Here is a 23732-nt window from a genome sequence, read left to right as displayed (position 1 = left end):
CCCTGTGGTTAGAATAAAAGGAGTGTGAATGATAATTTAGCCAATGCACGTGCAGCGTCGTGTATGTAAATTTCAAGTTAAATATAAGTATAATCTCTACATGAAAGGTGAATAACTCAGAAGACATGGCATTTCTATATTGTCAGAATTCTTTTCTTCTACAATAAAAGCGACAGCAGTAACAGTCAGATATGCCAATAATTATAATTTTAGGCATTCACTCTTAACGGATGCTCTATTTCAGCATTTCCTTGTAGTAAGGAACAACCACTTATAAACTAAATATAGGCAAGGATCAGATCACTACACATTGTGGACCACAATTTCTATGTGGACAAGTAAACTGGCAACCATCAATTTAGATGTAACCCTTTCTGGGGGTATAATGGGATGAGTGCACGATATGGAGATGTGGGATTCTCATCCGCATGCTCCAACATTACACCCGTTATTGCAGATTGAGATGTGGCAACGTAACTATCTTTCCTAGTATACGATATGCAAGCCATTTCTTTCCCTCTTTGTGCATTCAAGGTAACCCAGCATAGACTAGTGAGACATGCCCTTCAATTAAGACTACATAGATATTTTCAGTACTAACATTGATGCTGATATATTCCATGATAGGTCCATCAAAGCACAGCATCATATATAGAAGAAGATCGATCTAGAAAGCCACAAGTTAAATAGCAAGAAACAGAGATCTAGCATAACACAAAAATCTGAAAAGATTATCAACTTGGACATGTAAGTTGTCCGTTGCTCCTCAACCTGGCAGCCTGTACATTCTTTTTGTGCGCGTTTCTTCTAACAAAAACACTAAAAACCTCACTATATATCGTGCATCGTTGATCAAATCATAAACAACTAACCTAGCATTCCTCCAAAAAAGATACCTAAATTTGTGACTCCAAAAACTTCAAGATGTATTGCATGAAATCAAATCCAAGATCTGGGTTAAAAACTCTCTCTGCTTCCCAGTGTAACTACAAACTAGATAAACAAAAATAGTCAGGCCATGGAATTGAGAATTACCTGCATATTCTGGCGCGAGATACCCGAAAGTTCCTGCAAGCTTGGTTTCAACGGAGCCACCTTTTCCATCGGCAAGCCGAACAAGTCCGAAGTCCGCAACCTTAGCCTTCATATCATCACCAAGAAGAATGTTAGAGGGTTTGAGATCCCTGTGGATGAAACTTTGATGCGCCAAACTGTGCAGATACTCCACACCCCTGGCCACATCCAAAGCAATGCTCAGCCTCTTCTTCCATTCCAAAGGCTTCAACCCTTCTTCCTTCCAGTCAAAAAGATGGCGACTTAGTGTCCCCTGGGGCATGTATTCATAGACCAAGAGTCTCTCACTTCCATCCAAGCAATAACCAAGGAGCGAGACCAGATGGCGGTGCCTGACTTTAGAAAGCACCGTGATCTCCGACTTGAATTCATTCAACCCCTTCGTCCCCATCACCCCAGCTTCCATCCTCTTCACTGCAATCTTAGTGCCATCATGGAGCTCGCCCTTGTATACCACCCGAACCCACCCTCGCCAAGGATATTCTCCTCACCGAAATTGTTGGTGACATTCCTAAGGACTTGAACTGATATCACCATGTTTCCAGCATCAACTACATGTACATCACTCGGGCAGCTGCTTGTCTGGCTGTAGGTGTCACTTGCAGTCCTGCCATCGAACTCGAGCCAGCAGCTGTAACTTTCGCCACATCCGGTTCCGACCCTGAGTGTTGGGGGTGTATCACCATAGTATTTGGACACTGAACTCTGCCAAAAGCTTGCTTCTTTTTCTTGTAATAACAAAAACCGAGCAGTCCAAGAATATTGATACCCAATACTGCAGCAACCATTGATCCGACAATGATGCCCAATGGAACAGACGAAGAAGACTTACCACTGCTGCTGCTCTGGCTCACATCGTCTGACTTTGAATCGCCATTGGTAGTAGTAGCATTACCCGGAGCCGGAGCAGTACTAGCATTCTTCCCAATACTTGGGTTCCCGGCTGTGTTCACCAAACATCCTTGCTAAAGGTTGGAACTTGACCCCAGAGAAAGTTGTTCGACACGTCCAATGCCTTCAAAGATGGCAACTTGGCAAGCGTCGATGGAATCCTACCGGTGAGGTTGTTGTTAGACAGCAGGAGCTTCTGCAACGAAGTGATCGAGCCAAAGTCCGGCGAGATGGTCCCATTCAGTCCCATCTTCTGAAAGTTCATAAACCGTAATGTTGCCAGCGCTGTCGCAGCTGATCCCCACCCACCTGCCGTCGCACGGGTCGTTCCCCCTCCAATCCTCAGCGAATCTATCAGGATAGCCGAAAGATTTCGCAATGGAGAGCAAGACATTGACTCTGGATCGCAGTCCCCTGCTTTGTGAGGCAAAGGCGTTCACTTTCCGGGTCGAGTCCAGCGTCTTCACCGAATCCGGGAAGGCCGGCACCGGCCCCTGGAGGAGATTGTTGGTGAGGGTGACTCGTTTCAAGACTTGAGAGAGGTGAGCGAGGCCGGGAGGGGACCGGTGAGGCGGTTGTCCCGGAGCTGGAGGTCGGCGAGGTGTTGGAGGCGGAGAAGTCCGGGATCGGGCCGGTGAAGTCGTTGGACTGAAGCCAGAGCTCTTCGAGGCCGGTCATGTTGGCGACGAAGGCGATGCCGCCGGAGAGGCGGGTGCTGCCAAGCTGGTTGTTGAGCCAGAGGGAGCGGAGCGGTGCGGCGGCGAAGGCGGCAGGGACGGCGCCGGTGAGGAGGTTGAAGGCGAGGGCGAGGTGGTCGAGGGAGGCGAAGGCGGTGGCGAGGAACTCCGGGAGCTCGCCAGAGACATTGGCGGAGTTGGCGGAGAAGTTGACGAGAGAGGTGGCGTCCTTGAGGTTGGCCGGGATGGACCACGGGTCGAAGGGTTGTCGTCGAGGTAGACGGACTGGAGGGAGGAGAGGCCGGCGAAGAACTCCGGCGGGGGGCCCGGAGAAGCGGTTGCCGTGGAGGAGGAGGGCCCGGAGGGAGGAGAGCCCGGCGAGGGAGGGGAGGTGCCGAAGAGCTGGTTGTTGTGGAGCTCCAGCCGGAGGAGAGCAGTGAGGTTCCGGACCTCCACCGGTAAGGATCCGACGAGGCTCCGGTTGCCGATCTGGATGGCGGTGACCCGGGCGTAGGTGCATGTGACCCCGGTCCAGGTGCAGGGGTCGGCCGGGCCGGTCCAGTCCAAGGCCCGATCCGCCCCCAGGCCCTTCGCCAGGGCCCGCATTGCCGCCGCGTCGCCCGCGTCGGTCTCTGCCGGCCCCGGGTGGACGTTACCGGCGACGAGGAAGGTCAGTAGAACCAGTAGAAGAAGGCTGCGAAAGTGGCGGCGAGAGGAAGCCATGGCGGTGACGGGATTCCGGCGAGGAAGGTCAGGGAAGGAGCATTCGGGAGGAGTTAAAAAGAGGAAGAGAGTAGGAGGGGGTTTAGAGAGAGAAGAGTTCAGAGCTTCACGATGAGGGAGCACATGGGGGTTGGGGCCTGGAGCCAGCTTGTTGGATCCTTTGCTGCTAGTTTCCTGGGAGCGGATGGAGGCTTGTGTTAGTTCCCAGAATGCCCCGCCCGCTTTACTGGTGTCTTGCAACAAAACCCTTCGGAAAATTAGAGTGGACCGCTTTTTTAATGTCTGCTTTTCAATAAACTTGGCAGATAAAATCAAGTTGGATAACTGCTGTCCGTTTGGATAATTGATGGCGACTGATGTATGATTGCTTCCAAAGTCACAGAAAATTATTGGTTGGATCGGCTCCAGTCCACAGACTTAAATCAGCTTAAGCACAAGCCAACATGCATAAAGACGGACGAGAAAAAAAATGGAAGAAGAAAAATGTAATACATATGTATTAATTCCCGATTGGAATAGTCCACCAACTTAGTAGTACATGTGATCCAACTAACATCAAAAATCATTCTCTCCATAGGACAAGTGAAGCTTGAAAGTTACTTGCTTCTACTTATATCTTCCGCTATTTCTATCTACTTTCCAAGGCCAACCTCATGTTTCTAAAATCATATCTTATATCTTCCTAATCCAAAGATCTAAAATAACGAACATTGTAAATTTTGGGCATGTATAAAATGGCTGAAATATAAATTACAATGGTTGTTGAGGGGGGATTTGAGTGTTCGGAAAGGATGTAGAATAGAAAAGCTGGTAGGGTGATGGAAAGTGGGACATTTGACCTGGAAGAATCCTAAGACTTCATGATTTTGAAACGAGGGCAGATTGGTAAATGAAAAAATTGTCTAAAGTTCGGACAAGTGCTACGAGTTGGTTGGTTGCGTGACCACGTGGACTTAAAGCTGCTGCCTGCCAACCGCAGTCCCCCTCACCAGTTGGGTCGGACAAAAGAGTTGATTTGGTGTTGGGTTCCAATACCGAATACTACTTATCTAAATGCTGTAACAGTTTGATGCTTGCTTCATCACCATCGATCATGTAGCATTAAGGACCCGGATCTTTAAAATTTCTCCTCTATGAATATCAAAGCAAATAAAAAAAAAACAAAATCAGTTGAAACCGCGTGCATGCACCGAGCACATGAAGTGAAAGAGGAGGATCCTCTCTTCTTCAAATCTAACAAAAAAAAAAAAAAAAAAAAGTCTTAAGGCCAATCATATTCGACGAAAGCCTTGGAACTCTCGTATATAAATTCTCAGCCTCTTTTCTTCAGATATCGTTCAATTTTTTTCATTAAATTGCCGGTAATATCAAAGGTTTAGAGAATTCTTTCTATCGTACATTTTCGACAAAGTTACCGTTGACTTATTGTGAGAGTTGAAATGCTGACCCTTCTAATCTTTTTTTTTTTATTCTCTTTTTGAACTCTAGAAAGCTTTTGATAGCTGGATTGTACCACTGGCCATTCGAATTTCTCAGAGGATCCATCCTCTTTTTTTTTTTGTTTTTTTTTTTCTTTCCATCGAAGTAGCCGCTATCACCGACATGCTCTGACTGCTAAAAATTGAGGCCATCGAGGGCCCCAATCATCATGGAATGTCACTGGGAGGATTGGCCATAGGAGGTGGGTCGGCTTAAGACCCCCTTTCCCTGTTTCAACAGAGAAGAAAGAAAATAAGAAAAAAAAAAAAAAAAAAAAAAAAGAATTTGCTCTCTTCCCTCTATCCTTTCTCTAACGAGTTTCTCTCTCTATGAGTTTCTCTCTACTTTTTCGATCTAAAATTTTCTCTTTCTTGATTGTTACCCTCCTTCTTCATGGATTTCTCTCTTTAAAAATTTTAGGGAGACTAGTAGAGGGTCAAGATATTTAGGTACGCTCAGATTGATCTATTGCGAGGAGTATTGGACATATAGTGTTAGGATCATTTACCATGATATCCATAATTATTTATGATTTTTATATTTGATTTTGATTATATACAAATTTAATTATCTGTACAAGGTGTTGAGCAAAAACACTTAGATTTTGAGTTTGTAGATTGAAGGGTTGATTAACAGTTATATTTGGATCTGAGACCAATAGAGATAAGAATCTCCTTATATAATTCTCTATAAGGATATGTACATAAGAAAAAGATACAATTTGGTATCTATGTAACAATTTTTATTTGGAGTTTACATATACGTATATATTTTGGATCACTTGTATGCATGTTTTTGTATCCTACACGATGATTTTGATTTTATTTGGATATATGATTATTTATTATATATGTATCAAATATTGACTATTTGACTGTTGGACATATGAGATTTACTATTTAAAAATTAAACAAGAAATATAATATAAATTATTAAAAGAACTGTTGTATATGTAAGAGAATTTGGACTAGCCATGATGTGATTGCCGGTCATAGGCAGAATCGTAATATATTAGATTGTTGGTCATGAGTCGAATCATGACACACTGGTTTGCCACCACAGATCAAAGCATAGATATCTTAGTTTGCTATCGGGGATCGACATGCAAATAATTTGGTTTGCCATCGTAGGCCAAAGCACGGATATTCTGGTTTGCTACCACGGGCTGAAGTGTGGTTATTTTAGATTGCCACTATAAGCTAAAGCAAGGTTTATGGTTTGCTAGTCATAGGTTGAAGCATAATCATGATTAGTCTAAGCTAAAAGATGATGATTGATTGGAAAAAGATTAATGAAATATAAATGATAAATCATATGAAGAAATATGTGATATTTATGATGGATTTAAGGTAATATATGATTCGTGATATATATATTTATGTAACTGTTGAATTATAATGCATGCTTGATATAAGATTTTATGATTTATGATTTATTTTTGATACTTGCCCATTCATTATTTTTTTAATTTTATTATTATATTAATATATTTGTGATAGGATTCTTATTGGATTGTAAAGCTCATAATATTTTTTTTTTTAGAATTACAAAATACTTGTACTTGGCTAAAGTTGAAATTTCGATTTGAAAAGATTGATTAGATAGAGTATTATTAATAACAGTTGAATAAATAAATTTTATAATTTATATAAGATTGATATTTATTATGAATTGAGACCAATAATGTTTATAGGACCTTGAGGTTGTAATAGATTTTAAGGCCTTGTACATTCTTTAGGATCTTGTTCTAAAAAATATGTGGCCATCATGTATCCGATTTAGATGTTGGATTTGGGACGTGACATAGTATGACAACGTTCTTCTACTATCTAAGCATGAAATAAAAAATATTATATTTTAAATATTTATTTTTTAAGGATCTAGATCACCTTACATTTGAAGTAACTCTTTGAAAGTTACATCTTTTCTCAAATTATATGATGGAGATTTTATAATAATTTAAGTTTTTGAATGTGGACTACCCTCTCTAACTATTTGTGTAGCAAAAATCATTTGGACACCGCTTGCCATGCATAAGTGATTGAAAATATATTATTTTATGCTATTTAAATTATCTAATATTTAACTATTTGATGTATAGACTAAGATTCTCCGGATGTTATAATTTTTGGTGTACAAACAGTTTATAATTAGTAGAGTATATTTAATGGCTCAAATCATCGACATGAGATTTTTTTTTTTTTTTTTTTGTTAAAGTAACATATTCTATAAAAGTCAGGATGTAACTTGGTTCCAATTTTATTTTTAATGGTAATAGCTCTAATTTAAACGTCGAGCATTAATCTTATAAAACCCAAACTATATAAGTATAAATAGAATAATTTTCCATTTGCTGCAGAACTTTAAATTTATCAAATCAAATTTTTAAAGCATGATATAGAGCATATGATTGCTATAGGATCAACAACTACTTAGTGACCCTTGCACCATTTGACTATTTTCCATGAAATCTTGAAATCAGAGTTAGGATTTGCAGCAATTTTTGGATGGAACATCTCCTCAATCATAGGCATATCAAATATAGTTTAGCACAAAATATAAACTAATTTAGAAAACTAAGAAAAATAAATATATTAAAAAATGTGAATTGCCTGGCGTTAACCAAATAAAGTTAGTCATATTTGAAAACTCAAGGCACTGGTTGGATTCTCTCAAGGGTTTTGTTAGACCGTGATGACTCATTTAACTAGCTAGACAAGTGCGAAGAATGATGCGTTACCTTTACTTGGTCGACACCCCAAAAATAGCTTTATTTCTTAGGAGAAGTGAGGTAGATTTAACCATGGAAGCTCTGTTCGCTCTCTCTCTCTCTCTTTACTTTTGTAACTTTTTTCCACACCTTTATCCCACTAAATGCTTGAATTCTACCAAACAACAAAATATTCTAGCACATTGTTATTTAATTAAGGAATTGGCTAGAAATGGTTAAAGATATCTATCCTTGATTAGCTATTAGGTAACCAAACAGGCCAAGGAGAGTAAGTTTAAACCACTGATTTTTAAGGATTAAAAAAAAAAAGGGTTGCACCACTGATTTGTCCTAGTTAACAAACTCGTTCTGAAATTTGGATCCGTGAGCTTGGAGGCCTCATCAAGTCCTCTGCATATTGGTGGCCAGGATTGGGGCACAGCCTCAGGTCCAGGTCACACATTTATATCTAAAGCAATTTGAGACTTTGAGTGCATCCTTGTGAAAATTTGCTCACTTTTAGCCGAAACCCTTCATGTCAGCAATAGTCCACACACCAAATCCTCATTCCAGGACATGGGGAAGCAAGGATCCACCTCAGACATGGATGAAGCCTTTTCATTTGTGACAGTCCATTCTAACACTGTACCAGCTAATCATTCTCATCTTTTAAATATCATATTACTTGGGTATTATCTTTGTATGCTTTCCTTTTTCAAACAGTGGCTGTTGATACCTTGCTTAGGTTCTAACCTCTCCAACTATGATAAAGGACTCAATATACCAAACCCAATTCACAAAGTCTCTTAGCCATTGCAGCAGATTCCCCATCTCTTTTTAGCTGTACATTAGGAGAGGGACAAGTCCTTATATGAAACCAACCAGGTCCAATATGAGATCTCCTTAACTTACCCATCTTCTTCTGAGCACCATGGCCATCACCGCGAGGCCTGGATTCCTCACTGGCAGCCTCTCGTGCAGGAATAGTAGCCCACGTTCTTGCCTTGACTGCAGCCATTCTTGTGCTCGTATGGGTGCTCCACTTCGGAGGTGGTGCCCGCCTGCATTCAGAGAACAAAGAGCTCATCTTCAATGTACATGGTTTCCTCCTAATAACTCTCTAGTCTCCATAACTGAATGTGTTATTCAGCATCCATATGGACAAAGTTTAGTTTGCTAACAAATAGTATTGAGTTAAAATGACCACTGCACGGATGGAAAACAATTGGCTGATTGCGTGGCTCATGCAACTTTCAATGTTTTCATGCATCCAAGCTATGGTGATTAGAAGTTCTAGCAGGCTGTGATGGTGCCTCTGTCTCACCTCTTGTTGATTCTGTTATAATTGTTCTCTTATTATGTTATAGCTTAATTATTTCAAACACAATTGTCCTCATTTACCACCATTTTCCTAAATTAAGAGAAAAAAACTTCTATCTCTAGCAGGCATCTTTAAGATGTATAGAATTTGACAATTGTGTGTTTTTGGTGCTTAATGTAGGTGCATCCACTTGTGATGACTTTGGGTTTCATACTTGTTATTGGAGAAGGTATGACAGTGTGAATCAAATCACAAGCTATCTTGTTGTATAATTAACTCATTCAATGAAATTTTAGTGTAAGTGTCTTATTGATGTGGCAACTATTTTGTTATATAAAAGGATTCAATAATGGCATTGTATGGGTTGGTGCTAAGCAGGTATTATGGCTTACAAGACGGTTCCAGCGTTGAAGAAAGTGCAAAAATGCGTGCATATGTCGCTTCATCTAGTGGCTCTTACTCTTGGGATCTTTGGGGTCTATGTTGCCTTCAAATATCACAGGGAGAGCCTGATACCTGACATGTATAGCTTGCACTCATGGTTGGGAATGTGTACCATCTGCCTATTCGGTTTGCAGGTTTGTCCCTCACATTTTAAAACAAACATCCTCACAGTCACAAGCGTTTCATAGCATATCAGACCAATATTAATATAGGCCTATATAGGTGAAAATTTATGAGTTATCAAGTTAGGGTATTACTAGGTAGTAGACTAATAGGATAAGTGTTGAAGGCATGTGCAAACTTGCGTCATCTTGTCTTCCCTGCCTGCACCTTGTTTAGAGACAAGTTAGATGAACAAGTAATCCAAAAAGATGGCCAAATTCGATATGGACTACTTTAGTCATAATAATAGGCTCGACAGAGTTTAGGAGCAAGATCTGCTATATTGGAAAGCCAAATTATAAGCACAATTTTTGGAGGTCATAACTTGATTATATGATATTTAATTGAGATAATTTAAAAAAAAAAGAAGTTAGGTAGCCTTTTGAAATCCATGATTTTGTCATCCTTTGAAGGATGTAGTGTAGCTAGAAATCATGCTCAAATTTCATCGTTTGAGTCTCGAAATAGGTCAATAAAATCATTTTTTTTTGGGGGGGGGAGATTTTGATCGGATGTATCTCTTATCTGTGAAGAGTTAAGCAGAGTGATTGAAAATAAAGTTGATGCAGAAATCGAAATCTATCTTTTATAGGATTTCGATTTTTTATATTTATTTCTATTAGCTATTTTTTTTTAAGAAAGATTTGATCTATAAGAGGAATCTGACTCGAATTATGTAAGAGCAAACCATGCTATTATAAATAGAAGCTATATATATTAATTTTTGGAATCATTAATAAAAGAAAAAGGGATATATCCTACTTTTGCCATCTTTCTATTTTTTCTAAATTTTTTGAGAGATTTAAGTTGTGCGATTGAAAGAATTTTTTTTTCTTCCTGATCAGACCAACAAGAAAACAAGTAATTCACTATTAAATAATCTTCAAGATCTTATTTGCTTGCAAAATGAGGGAGGTTTGAATAATTGAGTCGAATCGTCGGCAATCACTTTAAACCAAAAGGAGGCTATTTGCAACTTATTCAGAATGACTTGGCTTGGAATGATTGAGTTGAACCATTCCTAGCCTACTTTAAGAAGATGTTTGGCATGCCAAAGGTCAATCTACATTGTAAGCCCAACAACTATAGGACAGACCAGCTCTCGTGCTTGGAGGACTATAGTTGCACCATATGCTATTAGGTCAAGCTACAGAGATTTTGAAGCCCAGGCCTGAAAGCTGTAGGTTGACTTGCGGCTGGTTCGACCATAAGGTGAGCTACAGCTTGAGGCCCCTGTTAAACCCTGGCTAAGTTCTTACTCGCATTCCTCGCTCTGTCTCCGGATTCTCTAGTTCATCTTAGAGTTAGACCACACCTTCTCTTGCCTCACCGAGCCTCTACCCTATCTCTCTCGCGCCTCTTCCTCCAAATCAATCATGGCCATGATGACAAGCATGCCATGGCATCATCCCCTCTTCCTCCCTCCCAAGCCTCAGCCCTTGCTGGAATTGGTGCTTCCTTTGTAGTAACCTCAATGACGATGAGTTTTCCACAGCCTACCATCAACTCCCTCATCGCCGGCAACGAGTTCAGCCACCTCTATGACCTTCGCTCTAGCCTTGGAAAGACAGTTGGATCTTTGTCTTCAGCAAATGCCCCCCACAAGAATCCATTCTTTGCAGCTCAATACTTGCTACTACCACTGTAATCTTTCTCCCTTCATATCTTTCCACCTCCATTCCTTCCTTTCATCCTCCTCTCCCTTCCCCTCTCCACCGCTTCCTCTCATCTTACCATCCAAACGTGGAAGATTGAGCTCTTATAGCTCAACTTCTTGCAACTTAAGTTGCCTTGCAACTTGAAACTTACAGTGCAAGTCCAACTACATGACTCCATGTAACCCCTAAACTAGAGTAGGCTACTTCAACTTATTTAGAATGAATAAATTTGGAACAATGATGCTGAAGGATCCCTAATATACTTTAAACTGAGAGGAAGCTACTTCCACTTTCAAGGTAGAATAACTCACTCTGGTTTAAAAGGAAAAATATGGTGCTTCGAACTTTTTGAAGTACCAAATATCTTCTCCCTGTTCATCAGAAAAAACAAAGGGTGGCATTTAGAAGGGTGTTTGACAAGAATAGTTAAGATAAGCGAGTTAACGACACCCTATATTATCTTAGCCAGTTAGCCCAACACAAGCATCTAACCATGGCAAAAGCATGATGGCACCATCCTTAGCTCAATAAATAGCAGTTTTATATATTTCAACACTAAAATTGCTAGAGATTTTTTAACAATCAAAGCTAAAAGATGCTTTGTTCGCAGCTATTGTAGCGAATACTGGCATCGCATTGCTACCTAAGCATCACCTAAGCCTCATTCACAGGATTTTTACCCAAAGCAAATCAATTTTCCAAACTAAACAACTCATGTCATTGTATATAAACTCTAGAGAAAGTATACTCCCTTTGATTTTTTTGCATAATGTTTGTGAGAAAGCATTAACTTTGATCTCTCAACTACTTTACTACAACTTCTATTTTGCAGTGGTTGTTTGGATTTTTTTGTTTTTGGTACCCAAAAGCATCATTACCTACAAGGGCGAGGGCAGTCCCGGTTCATGCTTCTGCTGGTCTGACTATCTTCTTCATGACAATTTGCACGGCAGAGACCGGGTTTGTGGAGAAGGGAGCCGAGCCAGGACCTGAGACCCGTTTGATTAACTTCACCGGACTCATACTTTTCTTATTTGGTTTGTCTGTGAGCATCTCCGTTGTCCTCCCCAAGGTGATTAGTTTGTAGGGTCAAAATGTTCCTGATATATATACACAATTTCATGTACTTTTGGCTTCCTTACCTTTGTGGGTTTCTTCCTTGTTTATGCCTGAGAGGAATGTTGTGCATTGCTATCAAGATGGATTAATTCTAGACCTCAGGTTACTACCCTAATATGAGTTGCTAAAAGATGCATTCATGACTCTTGTACAACTATGAGCTTTTCCAATCATGTTATCATGCCTCTAATTTGCTCAGAAAAATTAAGGGTGATTTGAAGGCCAATTTTAATTTGGTTGGTGAGGAAACAGGGCATTCAAGGTCTTGGTGAGAGCAACCAGCCGACCATTGGGTCTCTGCTATGTTAAAAAAGATCGACCTCAGTGATCGGTGATCGTGGAATGTGTTTATAGATGCATTTGATATGAGAAATATTAATTTCCATATTCCTCGATCTTTAAATCCTCAAACCATATAAAAGTACTTTAATTTTTCTTTTTCAAGTCTAAAAATAATCATAATCAGATTATTTCTGTTGCGGCCAATCGCCTCGTCGTCCGATCGCGGGGAGTGTGCACCTGCAAAAGGAAGTCCGCACTGACCGGAGGCGGCTCCGTCGGGGACCCTCCGACGGTCAAGTCAGAGAGGTGACTGGGCAACAGTGCAATGTAGACAGAGAGCTCTGAGAGAGGAGAGAGAAAGAGAGGAGCGAGCCTGCGTTTGTGGGAGAGACAAGCGGATCGATCCCTTGCACTGTTGCCTTCCCCGGTTTATATAGTGGAGCACGGTATGGCGCCGTCATTAATGGCGCGGACAAGTGAGGAACTGTCAACTCACTGTGGATTGTCAGAGTCGCCGTGAAAATGTCATGTCGCCGTGTGGCTGTCCAATCACCAGGGTTGACAATGCCCTCGGCGGGACAATGCCCCTAGGTAACCGCGCCGCATGTCCGTGTCAGAGCTGACAAGGTCTGACGGCTGTACGGCGATCGGAGGAGTCGGCCGACCCTAGGTCGGTGGCCAGCAGAGTGGCGTCGGGTTCCTCCGTCGGTCGGCGAGTTTCATGTGAGTCAGCCATCAGACCTCCGGGTTCAGTCGGTCGGGATGGATACGCCCGACATATCCCCAGTCAGCGATGGACCGTAGAATGGCCGGTAGTTAGCCGCTGATGGCATCCATCAGTCGGTCGCCCCGACCGACGATCGGTCGGTCTATCGTCCAGTCGGAGTCGTCCGTCGGAGCCGGCCGGGCCGTCAGTCGGTCGGGCCGCCAGTCGGTCGGGCCGTCAGTCGGTCGGGCCGCCAGTCGGTCGGGCCGCCAGTCGGTCGGTCGGGCCGTCAGTCGGTCGGGCCGCCAGTCGGTCGGGCCGCCCGACAGTCGGTCGGTCGGTCGGTGGGTATCCCCCAACAGTTGCCCCCCTCCACTCCTAAGTCGGGTGGTGAGCTGGCCGATGCTTTCATTCGGGTAGCAATTCCGGACGACTGGGAGTGGATTTGTCGCATGCGTAGATCCGACTGTACCGCCGGCTGATCCGATGTCAGACGCCTCATAAATGCCAAGTGATCCGGACGTCTAGTCGGTGTCAGAAGTCAAATCGGCGTCAGGTGTCAGACGCCACGTCTTGTCGTCGTCAGACGTTACGTCGGTGTCAGAAGATCGGGCGCCGGACGATACGGCGTCAGACGACCGGATATTCGACGCCGATCGTGGGAGAGTGGGCCGCTGTCAGGACGTCCCTTCGGGAACGCGAATCGGTGCGGGCGCATGAATGCGGAGCCGCGCCCCGCGTGCCGCGTGTCGAGGTAGTTGGCCGGCGCCCCTCCGGCATTTAATGTGGGCGGTGCGGCCGTCCCGAGACGGGGCGCGCCGAATCCCCGCCAACCGGCGGGCGCCACGCGTCGCGCATCTGCGGGTCTTTCGGTCGGCGCGGAAGCATCTCGGCCGTCGGTCGGCCCTATATATATAGGACCTCCCGGACCCCTGACCCACACTTGCCATTTCGCTGGGGAAACTCTGTCCGGGCGATTTCTCAGTCGTCGCGGGCAGAGCTCTCTTACTTCCGGAGGGTCCATCTGGTTCGTGGTCCCGACTTCCTCTCCTTCTTCTTCTCTTTCTTCTCTTTCTCTTTCATTCGGTTCCGGCACAATGACCAGGAATCCGACCCAGGGAGCTCGGTCGGGGAACCCGACCGACGACTCCCGATCGGCTCCGGAAGATGAGGCCTCCTCGCTTTCGGGGCCGAATGTCGATCGGCTTCGGGAGCACTATCGCATCCGGAGCAGTTTCGGCTCTCCGCTCCAGGGGCCGGCGGTCGGGTCAACAACCCTCCGCCTGGCGATCTGGCGCTATACGTTGAAGACCTTCGCGCGGGTCTTCGGCTTCCGATTCCGGAGTTCGTCCGGAATCTACTAGATTATTACGGACTCTGTCCGGCGCAACTGGCGCCGAACTCTGTTCGTTTAATCATTTCCTTCGCGCTGTTGTGTCAGCTCTTGCCGACCAACCCCGCGTTTCACTCTTCCGGCATTCTTTGTGCTCCGACCCCACCCTAAAGCCCGAGGGTGGTGGCTCTTCAACCCCCGGAAGGGTCTTGCCTTCATCACCGTCTTCCATCGTCCATTCATGGGTGGAAGAACCAATTTTTTTTGTTTCCTCCTCTTCTCCTTGGGGCTTTCCTTCCCGCTGGGGTGTGCCCGAACCGAGGCCAACGACAACAGTCGGGTGGAGGCGGACGACCGGGAGGACTTCCACCGACTGAAAGATATGTCGGTCCCGAAGCAGAGGGAGCTTGTTACCGAACAAGCTCTCTATGATGCCGGCTTGAGTCTGGTCCCCCGAATAGGTATCGCCCGATCCCCGGCTTTTCTTTTTGTTCGGCTCTTGGTCGGTCTTTAACATTTGTCGGTATTGCAGGGACACCACCAAGGATGCGGCCGACGACGCCGAGATTCGGCGGTTCGCGACGAGAAGAGGCCAGCGTCGGGGGCCGGCCCTTCACGCCCTCCAAAGAAACCAGCTCCAGCTCCGCCGACCGTCGAGGCGTCGGCGACCGACCAGTCGGAGCCGGTAATAGCCTCGTGGCTCCGACGGTCCACATAGAGGAGAGGCCGACTGAGGAGGCGGCCGAGGGAACATCGGCGGCTTCGCCGGTGCGGGTGGAGCCGGATGACGTTCGGAAACCGAACATCGTCCGGCGGCGTCCGTTGGCGCAACGGGGGGGTCGGGTCGAACTCCAGCGTCCCTCGCTGCCGGTCCGTCGGTCGGGGCAGCTGATCGGGGGAAAGCCCGATGGAGCCCGCGGAGGAGGATAGATCGGGGAGCCGCTCATGCCTCCCAGCGCATACTACCCCGAGGGTGCGTCGGCATTGGCCGACCACAACCTTGCGAGGAGGTTGTGCCAAGGGATCCTCCTCCCAGCCGACGTAGAGTCGCTGCGATCTCGGCAGGTGACCGAGATGCTGTCGCGGTTCTATCCGACGATGGTTGAGGTAAGCTTCGCATCATTTCTCCTTTCCCTTAGAAATTTTCCTTGTTATGCGATTCTGACGAAGTTTTTCCATCGGCAGCTGATCTTCACGATGTCGAACTGGAGGCCGGGTACCGAAGGTTCGGCAAATTCGGGCAGCCTTCAAGGAGAAGTCGGCGCGGCGAAGCTGAGAGGGCAATGTTGGCCGACCAACTTCAGCAATCGGCCGACCGGGAGGCCAAGTTAGTCGACGAGGTCTCCCGGCTTGGGTCCGAACTTCGGTCGGCCAAGAAGGAGGCCAGGCACAAGGGTGGGCCGTGCGTCGTCTTCGACGCGAACGGGACGGCGCCACCGCGAACTCCAAGGGGAACGCGAGCAACTTCGGGTCAGCCTGGAGAAGCTCGCCGAAGCCGAAGAGGAGCTGTCCATCGCCCAGATCGACGCCGAAATGGCGAGGGTCGAAGCGGAGTCGGCGAGGGAGTCCTCGCCCGTGCGGAGGACGAGGCAAGGTCGGCGAAAGAGTCGGCCGATCGGGCGGTGGAGGACTTCGGGCCTCCGACCAATACCGGGAGGAGATGCTCGAGTCGGGCTTCGCCTCATACGGGTCGGGTTCGAGGACGGTCGGGACGCCGTCCACGCCTTGTACCCGGAGTTGGACGTCAGCCGCATCGTCCCGCCGTTAGGCGAGGAGGAAGGAGCCGAAGGGGAAGGAACCGAGGAGATGGCCGACCAGCCGTCGGGAGGCGTCGTCGTGGCGGAGGAAGCCATCCCGAGCAGGTGCCGACCGATATCCCTTGCCGACTGAAGCCCATCCTTCGGCCGCCGACCCAGCGCCGCTTATGGCCGAGACGCCGATCATCCCCGATCCTCCGTCGGTCGAAGAGATCGACTAGGACAGATGATCGGGCCTGCCGACTACCTTTACTTTTTTTTGTTTTCTTGAAAAACATATGTAATCGGGCTTCGACCCGACTTTGTAATTTCTTTCAGCAATGAATGAAATTTCTTCTTTCTCTTTTGTTTGTAATGCCGAACATTCTGCGATGTCGAACGTTAGTCGCTAACTTAAGTAAGTCGCTAACTCACGTAAGTCGGTAGGACTTCGACAACTTGTGCAGCCCGAAAGTAGAGTCGTCCGACTTTAGGTCGGCTTCCGATAGTCGAAGTCGTCAGTCGGGTGCATCTGTTGAGTCGGGAGCCGACCGAACCTGGTAAAGGTTCGGTAGTCGGGCTTCCATAGATGCGTTTAGTCGGTCCGTCGTCCGACGAAGTGTCGGGGGAACGATAGTAAGTCGGTCCCCATGCTCTTGCGTCGGATTCTGTGTCTTCTGACATACGGTAGCAAGCCGAATGTCGTTCGGTCGGCCGTAGGTCGGTCGGCAAGTCGTGGATGCGACTAAGGTCGCGTCGTGTGATAGACGGTGGTAAGCCGAATATCCTCGACCGGCCGTGGCCTGGTCGGGAGTCGCGACGACAGTCGCGTGGGCTTTAGCCTCTCTTTGGTCGGGGCCCGATCGGCCTGTCGGCCGATGGTTTGGCCCGAAAATTCGACCGTAGAAGGAGTATGAACTCCCGTCGCAACAGATGCATCGGCCTTGTCAAGGGCGGATGTGTTGCCGAAAGTCGAAGGAGTGCAACTCCCGTTGATAAGAGTCCGTCGGCCCTTGTAGGGTCCGACGCATGTCGAAGGAGTGCAACTCCCGTCTTGTAGATGCATCGGTCCTTGTAAGTCCGATGCGTTACCGATGATGAGTCGTCGGTTTTAGGTGGATGCTAGGTCCAGTCGATACGTCGGGGCTGAGCGCCGATCACTAGTCGAAGAGTTAAGACTCCGAATTTCAAACTGAACTTGTATTCCGACTATTGAATTACAAAATTCACTGATAATACAGCTTCAAGTTGTCGGCGTTCCAAGTCCGGGGAATGGGCTTCCCCTCAAGGGTTTCCAGTCGATAGGCTCTTGGCCCGTAGGTGTCTGCAACCTTGTAGGGTCCTTCCCAGTTGGGAGCCAGCTTCCCTTGGTCCAAGGGCTTCGACACTTCTGCCTTCCTCAAGACCAAGTCACCAGGCCTGAAGAGCTTTGGTCTGACTTGGCGTTGTAGTACCGGGCGACCCTCTGTCGGTATGAAGCCATTCGGATTTGAGCCTCGTCTCGTAGTTCGGGGAGGAGGTCAGGTCGGCCCTCCGACCTCGGAGTTGTCCGGCTCTTGATACCGTTCGACCCTTGAAGATGGCAGGCCAATCTCGAGCGGGATCATAGCCTCTGTCCCGTAGGCCAAGCTGAACGGCGACTCCTCGGTCGGGACGCGGGGGGTCGTCGGTAAGCCCACAGAACGGAGCCCAGCTCGTCGACCCAGAGACCTTTGCTTCATTAGTCGGGTCTTGAGTCCGTGGAGCAAGGTTCGGTTGGTCACCTCAACCTCGCCTTGGACTGAGGGTGCCCGACTGAAGTCAATCGGTGCCGGATGTGGAACCTGGCGCAGAAGTCTCTGAAGTCTTGGTTGTCGAATTGCCGTCCGTTGTCGGTGATGATGGTGTGCGGCAATCCGAACCTGAAGATGATGGACTTTTGGATGAAGTCCTCATCTTCCGCTCGGTGATCTGCGCCAAGGGCTCGGCCTCGACCCACTTCGTGAAGTAGTCGATGGCGACAACGATGAACTTCCTCTGGCCCGACGCTGGTGGGAACGGCCGAGAATGTCGACTCCCCACTGGGCGAAGGGCCACGGAGCGACAATGGGAGCGATTTGGCTGGCCGGTTGGTGCTGAATATTGGCATACTTTTGGCATGGCTCGCACCTCCGGACCAACTCTGCCGCATCCTTCTTCATGGTCGGCCAGTAGTAGCCTTGTCGCAGGACCTTGAAGGCTAGGGACTTGCCCCCCAAGTGGTTCCCGCAAATTCCTTCGTGAACCTCCGGAGAGCGTAGTCGGCGTCGGTCGGCCCCAAACACCTGAGCAAAGGGAGGGAAAACGACCTTTTGTAGAGTCGGCCGTCCATGATACATATTGCGAGGCCGACCATCGGAGTCGCTTGGCCTCCGTGGGATCTTCGGGACTGATCCCGTCGGTCAGGTACCGGACGATCGGGTCCATCCAACTTGGTTCGGACGTTAGCTGCTGCACTTCTTCGACCGATCGATGCTCGGCTGCTGGAGGTTTTCGACGAACGTCCGACCCAAAGAGTCGTAGGCCGACGTTGCCAATCTGGAGAGTGCGTCGGCACGGGCGTTCTCCGACCTGGGGATGTGGGAGATCTCGAAATACTCGAGGCGCGCACGAGGTCCTTCACTTTCTGGAGGTACTTGATCATGGTCGGATCTCGCGCCTCGAAGTCGCCCTTGACCTGCCCCACGATCAGCTGAGAGTCGGAGAATGCCCGGAGGCTGTCGATGCCCAGCTCCTTCGCCATCCTCAAGCCAGCGAGGAGTGCCTCGTATTCGGCTTGATTGTTGGAGGCCTTGAAGTCGAACCGGAGGGCGTACTCGGTGACCACCCCATCCGATTCGTGAGCAGGAGCCCGGCCCCGCTTCCCTGAGCGTTTGAGGCTCCGTCGATGTGGAGTACCCAGGTGGAGATCGGGTCTGGCTCAGAGACCGCATCTCATCCGGGTCTTCAGCTCCCGACCCTGGTCGGTCGTCGGGCATTCGGCGATGAAGTCGGCCAAGACCTGAGCCTTCAGGGCAGGCCTTGGTCGGTACTGAATGTCGAACTCGCTAAGCTTCATCGCCACTTTGCGAGTCGTCCAGATGTGTCGGGTCGGCGCAGTATCGCCCTCAGGGGCTGGTTGGTGAGTACCACTATGGCGTGGGCCTGGAAGTATGGTCGAAGTCGTTGCGCGGAGACGGTCAGGACGAAAATCATCTTTTCCGTCTCCGAGTACCTTGCTTCGGCCCCGTGGAGCACCTTGCTGGTGTAGTAGATGGGCTGATGAGTTCGGCACTCATTTTCCCGAACGAGCACCGAACTGATCGCCTCGGAAGACGTGGCCAAGTAGAGATACAAGGTCTCCCCGACCTGCGGCTTTACGAGCAGCGGCGGGGAAGCCAAGTACCTTTTCAGTCTTCGAAGGCCTGTTCGCACTCATCCGACCAAGAGAAACCGTTCGCTTGACGCAGAATCTTGAAGAACGGAGGCACCTTTCGGCTGATCGGGAAATGAATCGGCTAAGAGCGACGATTCTTCCGTTCAGCTGTTGGACCTCCTTCTTGGTGTTCGGATGACGCATGTCGAGGATTGCCTTTATTTTCTCAGGGTTGGCCTCGATCCCTCTCTGAGAAACGAGGAATCCGAGGAACTTCCCTGAGGTCACCCCGAAAGCACACTTGGTCGGGTTGAGCTTCATTCGGTGTCGTCGAAGGGTACAAAAGTCTCCTCGAGATCCTGAACATGGTCCGGGATCTGCGCGCTTTTCACCAGCATGTCGTCCACGTACACCTCCATGTTGCGCCCGATCTGGTCTTTGAAGACCTTATTGACGAGTCGCTGGTAGGTGGCGCCGGCGTTCTTCAATCCGAAGGGCATCACCCGTAACAGTAGAGGCCCTTGGGGTCACGAACGCGGTGTGCTCCTCGTCTTCAGGCGCCATCCGGATCTGGTTGTACCCGACGAAGGCATCCATGAAGCTGAGCAGTCGAAATCCGGACGTCGCATCCACCAGCTGGTCGATCTTCGGAAGTGGGAAGCTATCTTTGGGCAGGCTCGGTTTAGGTCGGTATAGTCGATGCAGATCCTCCACTTCCCGTTGGCTTTCTTGACCATGACAACATTGGCGAGCCAATCGGGATACGTGGATTCCCGAATGAAGCCTGCTTCGAGTAGCTTGTCCACTTCTTCGTCGATGGCCCTCTGCCTCTCTGGGGCGAAGGACCTTTTCTTCTGCCTCACCGGCTTCATCGTCGGGTCGATGTTGAGTCGGTGAGTTATTGTTTCTGGGGGATGCCCGACATATCTGCTGTCGACCAAGCAAATATGTCGGCATTGGCCGTCAGCAGCTCCGTCAGTCGGCGTCGTTCGGTGTCGGGCAATTGAGACCCGACCCAAACTTTTCTGTCGGGATTTTCTCCTATCGGGATCGCCTCGAGCTGCTCGGCCGGCGAACCCCATTCTTCCTCCTCCCGTTGGTCCAGCTTGTCGATTGTCAGAGGACCTTGACTCGTCGCTTTGAGCGGAGATTTGGAAGCATCGTCGGGCGAGCTGTTGATCTCCGCGCATCTCCCCGATTCCGTTTTTGGTCGGGAACCGAACAAGGAGATGGTACGTGAGACGATCGCTTTGAGGGCGTTCAATCCGGGTCGTCCAGTATGGCGTTGTAGGTCGAAGGAACTCGGACACCGCGAAAGTAGGGAGAGCTGCTTTGCATGGTTCGGTGCCGACCGTCACGGGCAGGGTGATTTCTCCCTCTGTCGTGACAGCGTCTCCGGCAAAGCCGATCAGGGCACGGGACCCTCCTGAGTCGGTCAGTTGACAGTCGCATTCGGGAGAAGGTCGAGTAAAATAAAATATTTGTCGAACTTCCATTATCAACAAAAATTCGTTTTACATCATAATTGGCTATTGTCGCCGACACAACAACAGCGTCATCGTGGGGAGTTTGGATGCCCTGAACGTCGTCTTCTGTGAAGGTGATTACGTCGTTCGGGCGTGGCCTTTTCGTCGGCTCCCCTCCTGCAGTCGTCCCCGGGCCCAGCCGCTTGAAGATCATGTTGATGACTCCGACCGTCGGCTGGTTGGTCGCCGCCTCTTCAGTCGACTGGGGGCGTCGATCGGCAACTGGTTGGATCGGCGGACCCTTCCGAAATTTGCCGAGGTACCCCCGACGGATAAGATTTTCAATCTCATCTTTCAACTGGATACACCACTCGGTGTCGTGGCCGTGGCTTCGGTGAAACCGGTAGTACTTCCGACGGTCGAGGCCTTTTGCCTTCAGAGGCGGAGGCGTCGCAGGTATTCCTCTCCCTCGATCTCCATCAGGATCTGCACACGGGGAGCGGAGAGAGGAGTGTAGGAGTCGTACCTGGGGCGCACCGGCCTCGGAGTCTGCTGTCGAGGTGGCTTTTGGATTCGTCGGGGTGGTGAGACCCGACTATCGGTCGGGGGCCGCTGGGATCGGCGGGCTCCCGACCTTTCCTTCGCTTCTCTTTCGGGCCTCTGGGCTCGGCCAAGCGTCGGTCGGACGCTCCTTTGTCCGCGTGCATATACTTGTATGCGCACTTCAGTAGCTCGGCATAAGTCCGGGGGAGGGTCTTGTCCAGAGAATAAGTGAATCGGGACGCCCTCAGGCCCCGCTTCATGGCTGAGACAGCCATGTTTTCGTTGAGGTCCCGGACCTCGAGCGTGGCCGCGTTGAATCGCGCCACGAAGTGTCGGAGCGTCTCGTTTTCCCCCTGCTTGAGGGAGAAAAGGCTGTCCGACGTTCGCGGCGGCTTTCGGCTGGTGCTGAAATGGGCCACGAACGAGTGCTCGAGCTGCCCGAAGGAATGGATACTTCCCGATCGGAGACCGGAGTACCAGGCCCTGGCAACCTTGCGGAGTGTGGCGGGGAAGCCGATGCAAAAAAGAGCGTCGGTTGCCCCATGAATCGTCATGAGAGCTTTATAGCTCTCGAGGTGGTCGACTGGGTCGGTGGAGCCGTCGTATGGCTCCACGTGCGGCATCTTGAACCGACTGGGAATCGGCTCGTCGAGGACCAGTCGGGAGAGAGGTTGGGCGGTCTGGAAGTCGACGTCGTTGGAAGACTTCTGGCCGTCCGTCTGCAGTTGGGCGAGTCGGCGGTCGATTTCCTCGAACCGTCGCTCGTAGTCGTCCGCTCGTCGATGCTGGGAGACCCCAGGAGTGGAGTCTCCGGAGGATTCTGAGAGGGAGGCCGACGGTGTGCGCGGCCGTTTCTCCTTCCTTGCCCGTTCCAACGGGGAAGGAGAGGGCCGCTGGGACCGTCGGTCGTCGCGCCATGGTCGTCCCTCCTCTTCTCCGTGGGAGCGCTGTTGGGGGCGCTCGCATGGAGGCGACAGGGATCGGCGCGGTCGTCGGCGGCTGCTCCTGGAGGGCATGGGTCGGGCCGCCGGTTGCTGCTGGAGGCTTTTGACTGCGTCAGTGTCATCTGCCGTATGATGGCCGCAATCTGCGCCTCCGTGGTCACTGCAGGGCACGGAGAGCTAGGCTCCGCCGCCGATGGTGGCGGGGAGGCCTCTTCCCGACGGGAAGAGCGCCTGGCCGACCCAGTGACTCTCGATCGTTGAGCTCTTATCTTTGTCATGCTGTCCCCTACCTGGCGCGCCAATCTGTTGCGGCCAATCGTCTCGTCGTCCGATCGCCGGGGAGCGTGCACCTGCAAAAGGAAGTCCGCACTGACCGGAGACGGCTCCGGCGGGGACCCTCCGACGGTCAAGTCAGAGAGGTGACTGGGCAACAGTGAAATATAGACAGAGAGCTCTGAGAGAGAGAGAGGAGCGAGCCTGCATTTTCGGGAGGGACGGAGTGGATCCATCCTTTGCACTGTTGCCTTCCCCGGTTTATATAGTGGAGCACGGTATGGCGCCGTCATTAATGGCGCGGACAAGTGAGGAACTGTCAACTCACTGTGGACTGTCAGAGTCGCCGTGAAAATGTCATGTCGCCGTGTGGCTGTCCAATCATCAGGGTTGACAATGCCCTCGGCGGGACAATGCCCCTAGGTAACCGCGCCGCATGTCCGTGTCAGAGCTGACAAGGTCTGGCGGCTGTACGACGATCGGAGGAGTCGGCCGACCCTATGTCGGTGGCCAGCAGAGTGGCGTCGGGTTCCTCCGTCGGTCGGCGAGTTTCATGTGAGTCAGCCATCAGACCTCTGGGTTCAGTCGGTCGGGATGGATACGCCCGACATATCCCCAGTCGGCGATGGACCGTTGATTGGCCGGTAGTTAGCCGCTGATGGCATCCGTCAGTCGGTCGCCCCGACCGATGATCGGTCGGTCTATCGGCCAGTCGGAGTCGTCCGTCGGAGCCGGTCGGGCCGCCAGTCGGTCGGGCCGCCAGTCGGTCGGTCGGGCCCTCCGACAGTCGGTCGGTCGGTCGGTGGGTATCCCCCAAC

At 49.4% G+C, this 23732-nt stretch overlaps 1 protein-coding gene and 1 pseudogene across 1 annotated transcript; one reads left to right on the top strand and one right to left on the bottom strand.

Annotated features, from left to right (window-relative positions):
- Positions 1-1132: 1132 nt before the first annotated feature.
- On the bottom strand, positions 1133-3403 carry LOC140854028 (receptor protein kinase TMK1-like; the record flags this gene model as incomplete). The annotated part of the gene is given in 10 exon segments (XM_073249298.1): positions 1133-1530; positions 1533-1679; positions 1682-2029; positions 2032-2221; positions 2223-2497; positions 2500-2577; positions 2580-2909; positions 2912-2951; positions 2953-3035; positions 3038-3403. Coding segments are annotated over 10 exon segments (2217 nt in total), but the record flags the coding sequence as incomplete, so codon positions are not given.
- A 5082-nt stretch (positions 3404-8485) lies between these two features.
- On the top strand, positions 8486-12479 carry LOC140854007 (probable ascorbate-specific transmembrane electron transporter 1; annotated as a pseudogene).
- The last annotated feature ends 11253 nt before the right edge of the window (positions 12480-23732 follow it).

Source organism: Elaeis guineensis, chromosome 15 (assembly GCF_000442705.2).
Source record: "Elaeis guineensis isolate ETL-2024a chromosome 15, EG11, whole genome shotgun sequence".
Taxonomy (NCBI): Eukaryota; Viridiplantae; Streptophyta; class Magnoliopsida; order Arecales; family Arecaceae; genus Elaeis; species Elaeis guineensis.
This window is presented reverse-complemented; position numbering and strand designations above follow the sequence as displayed.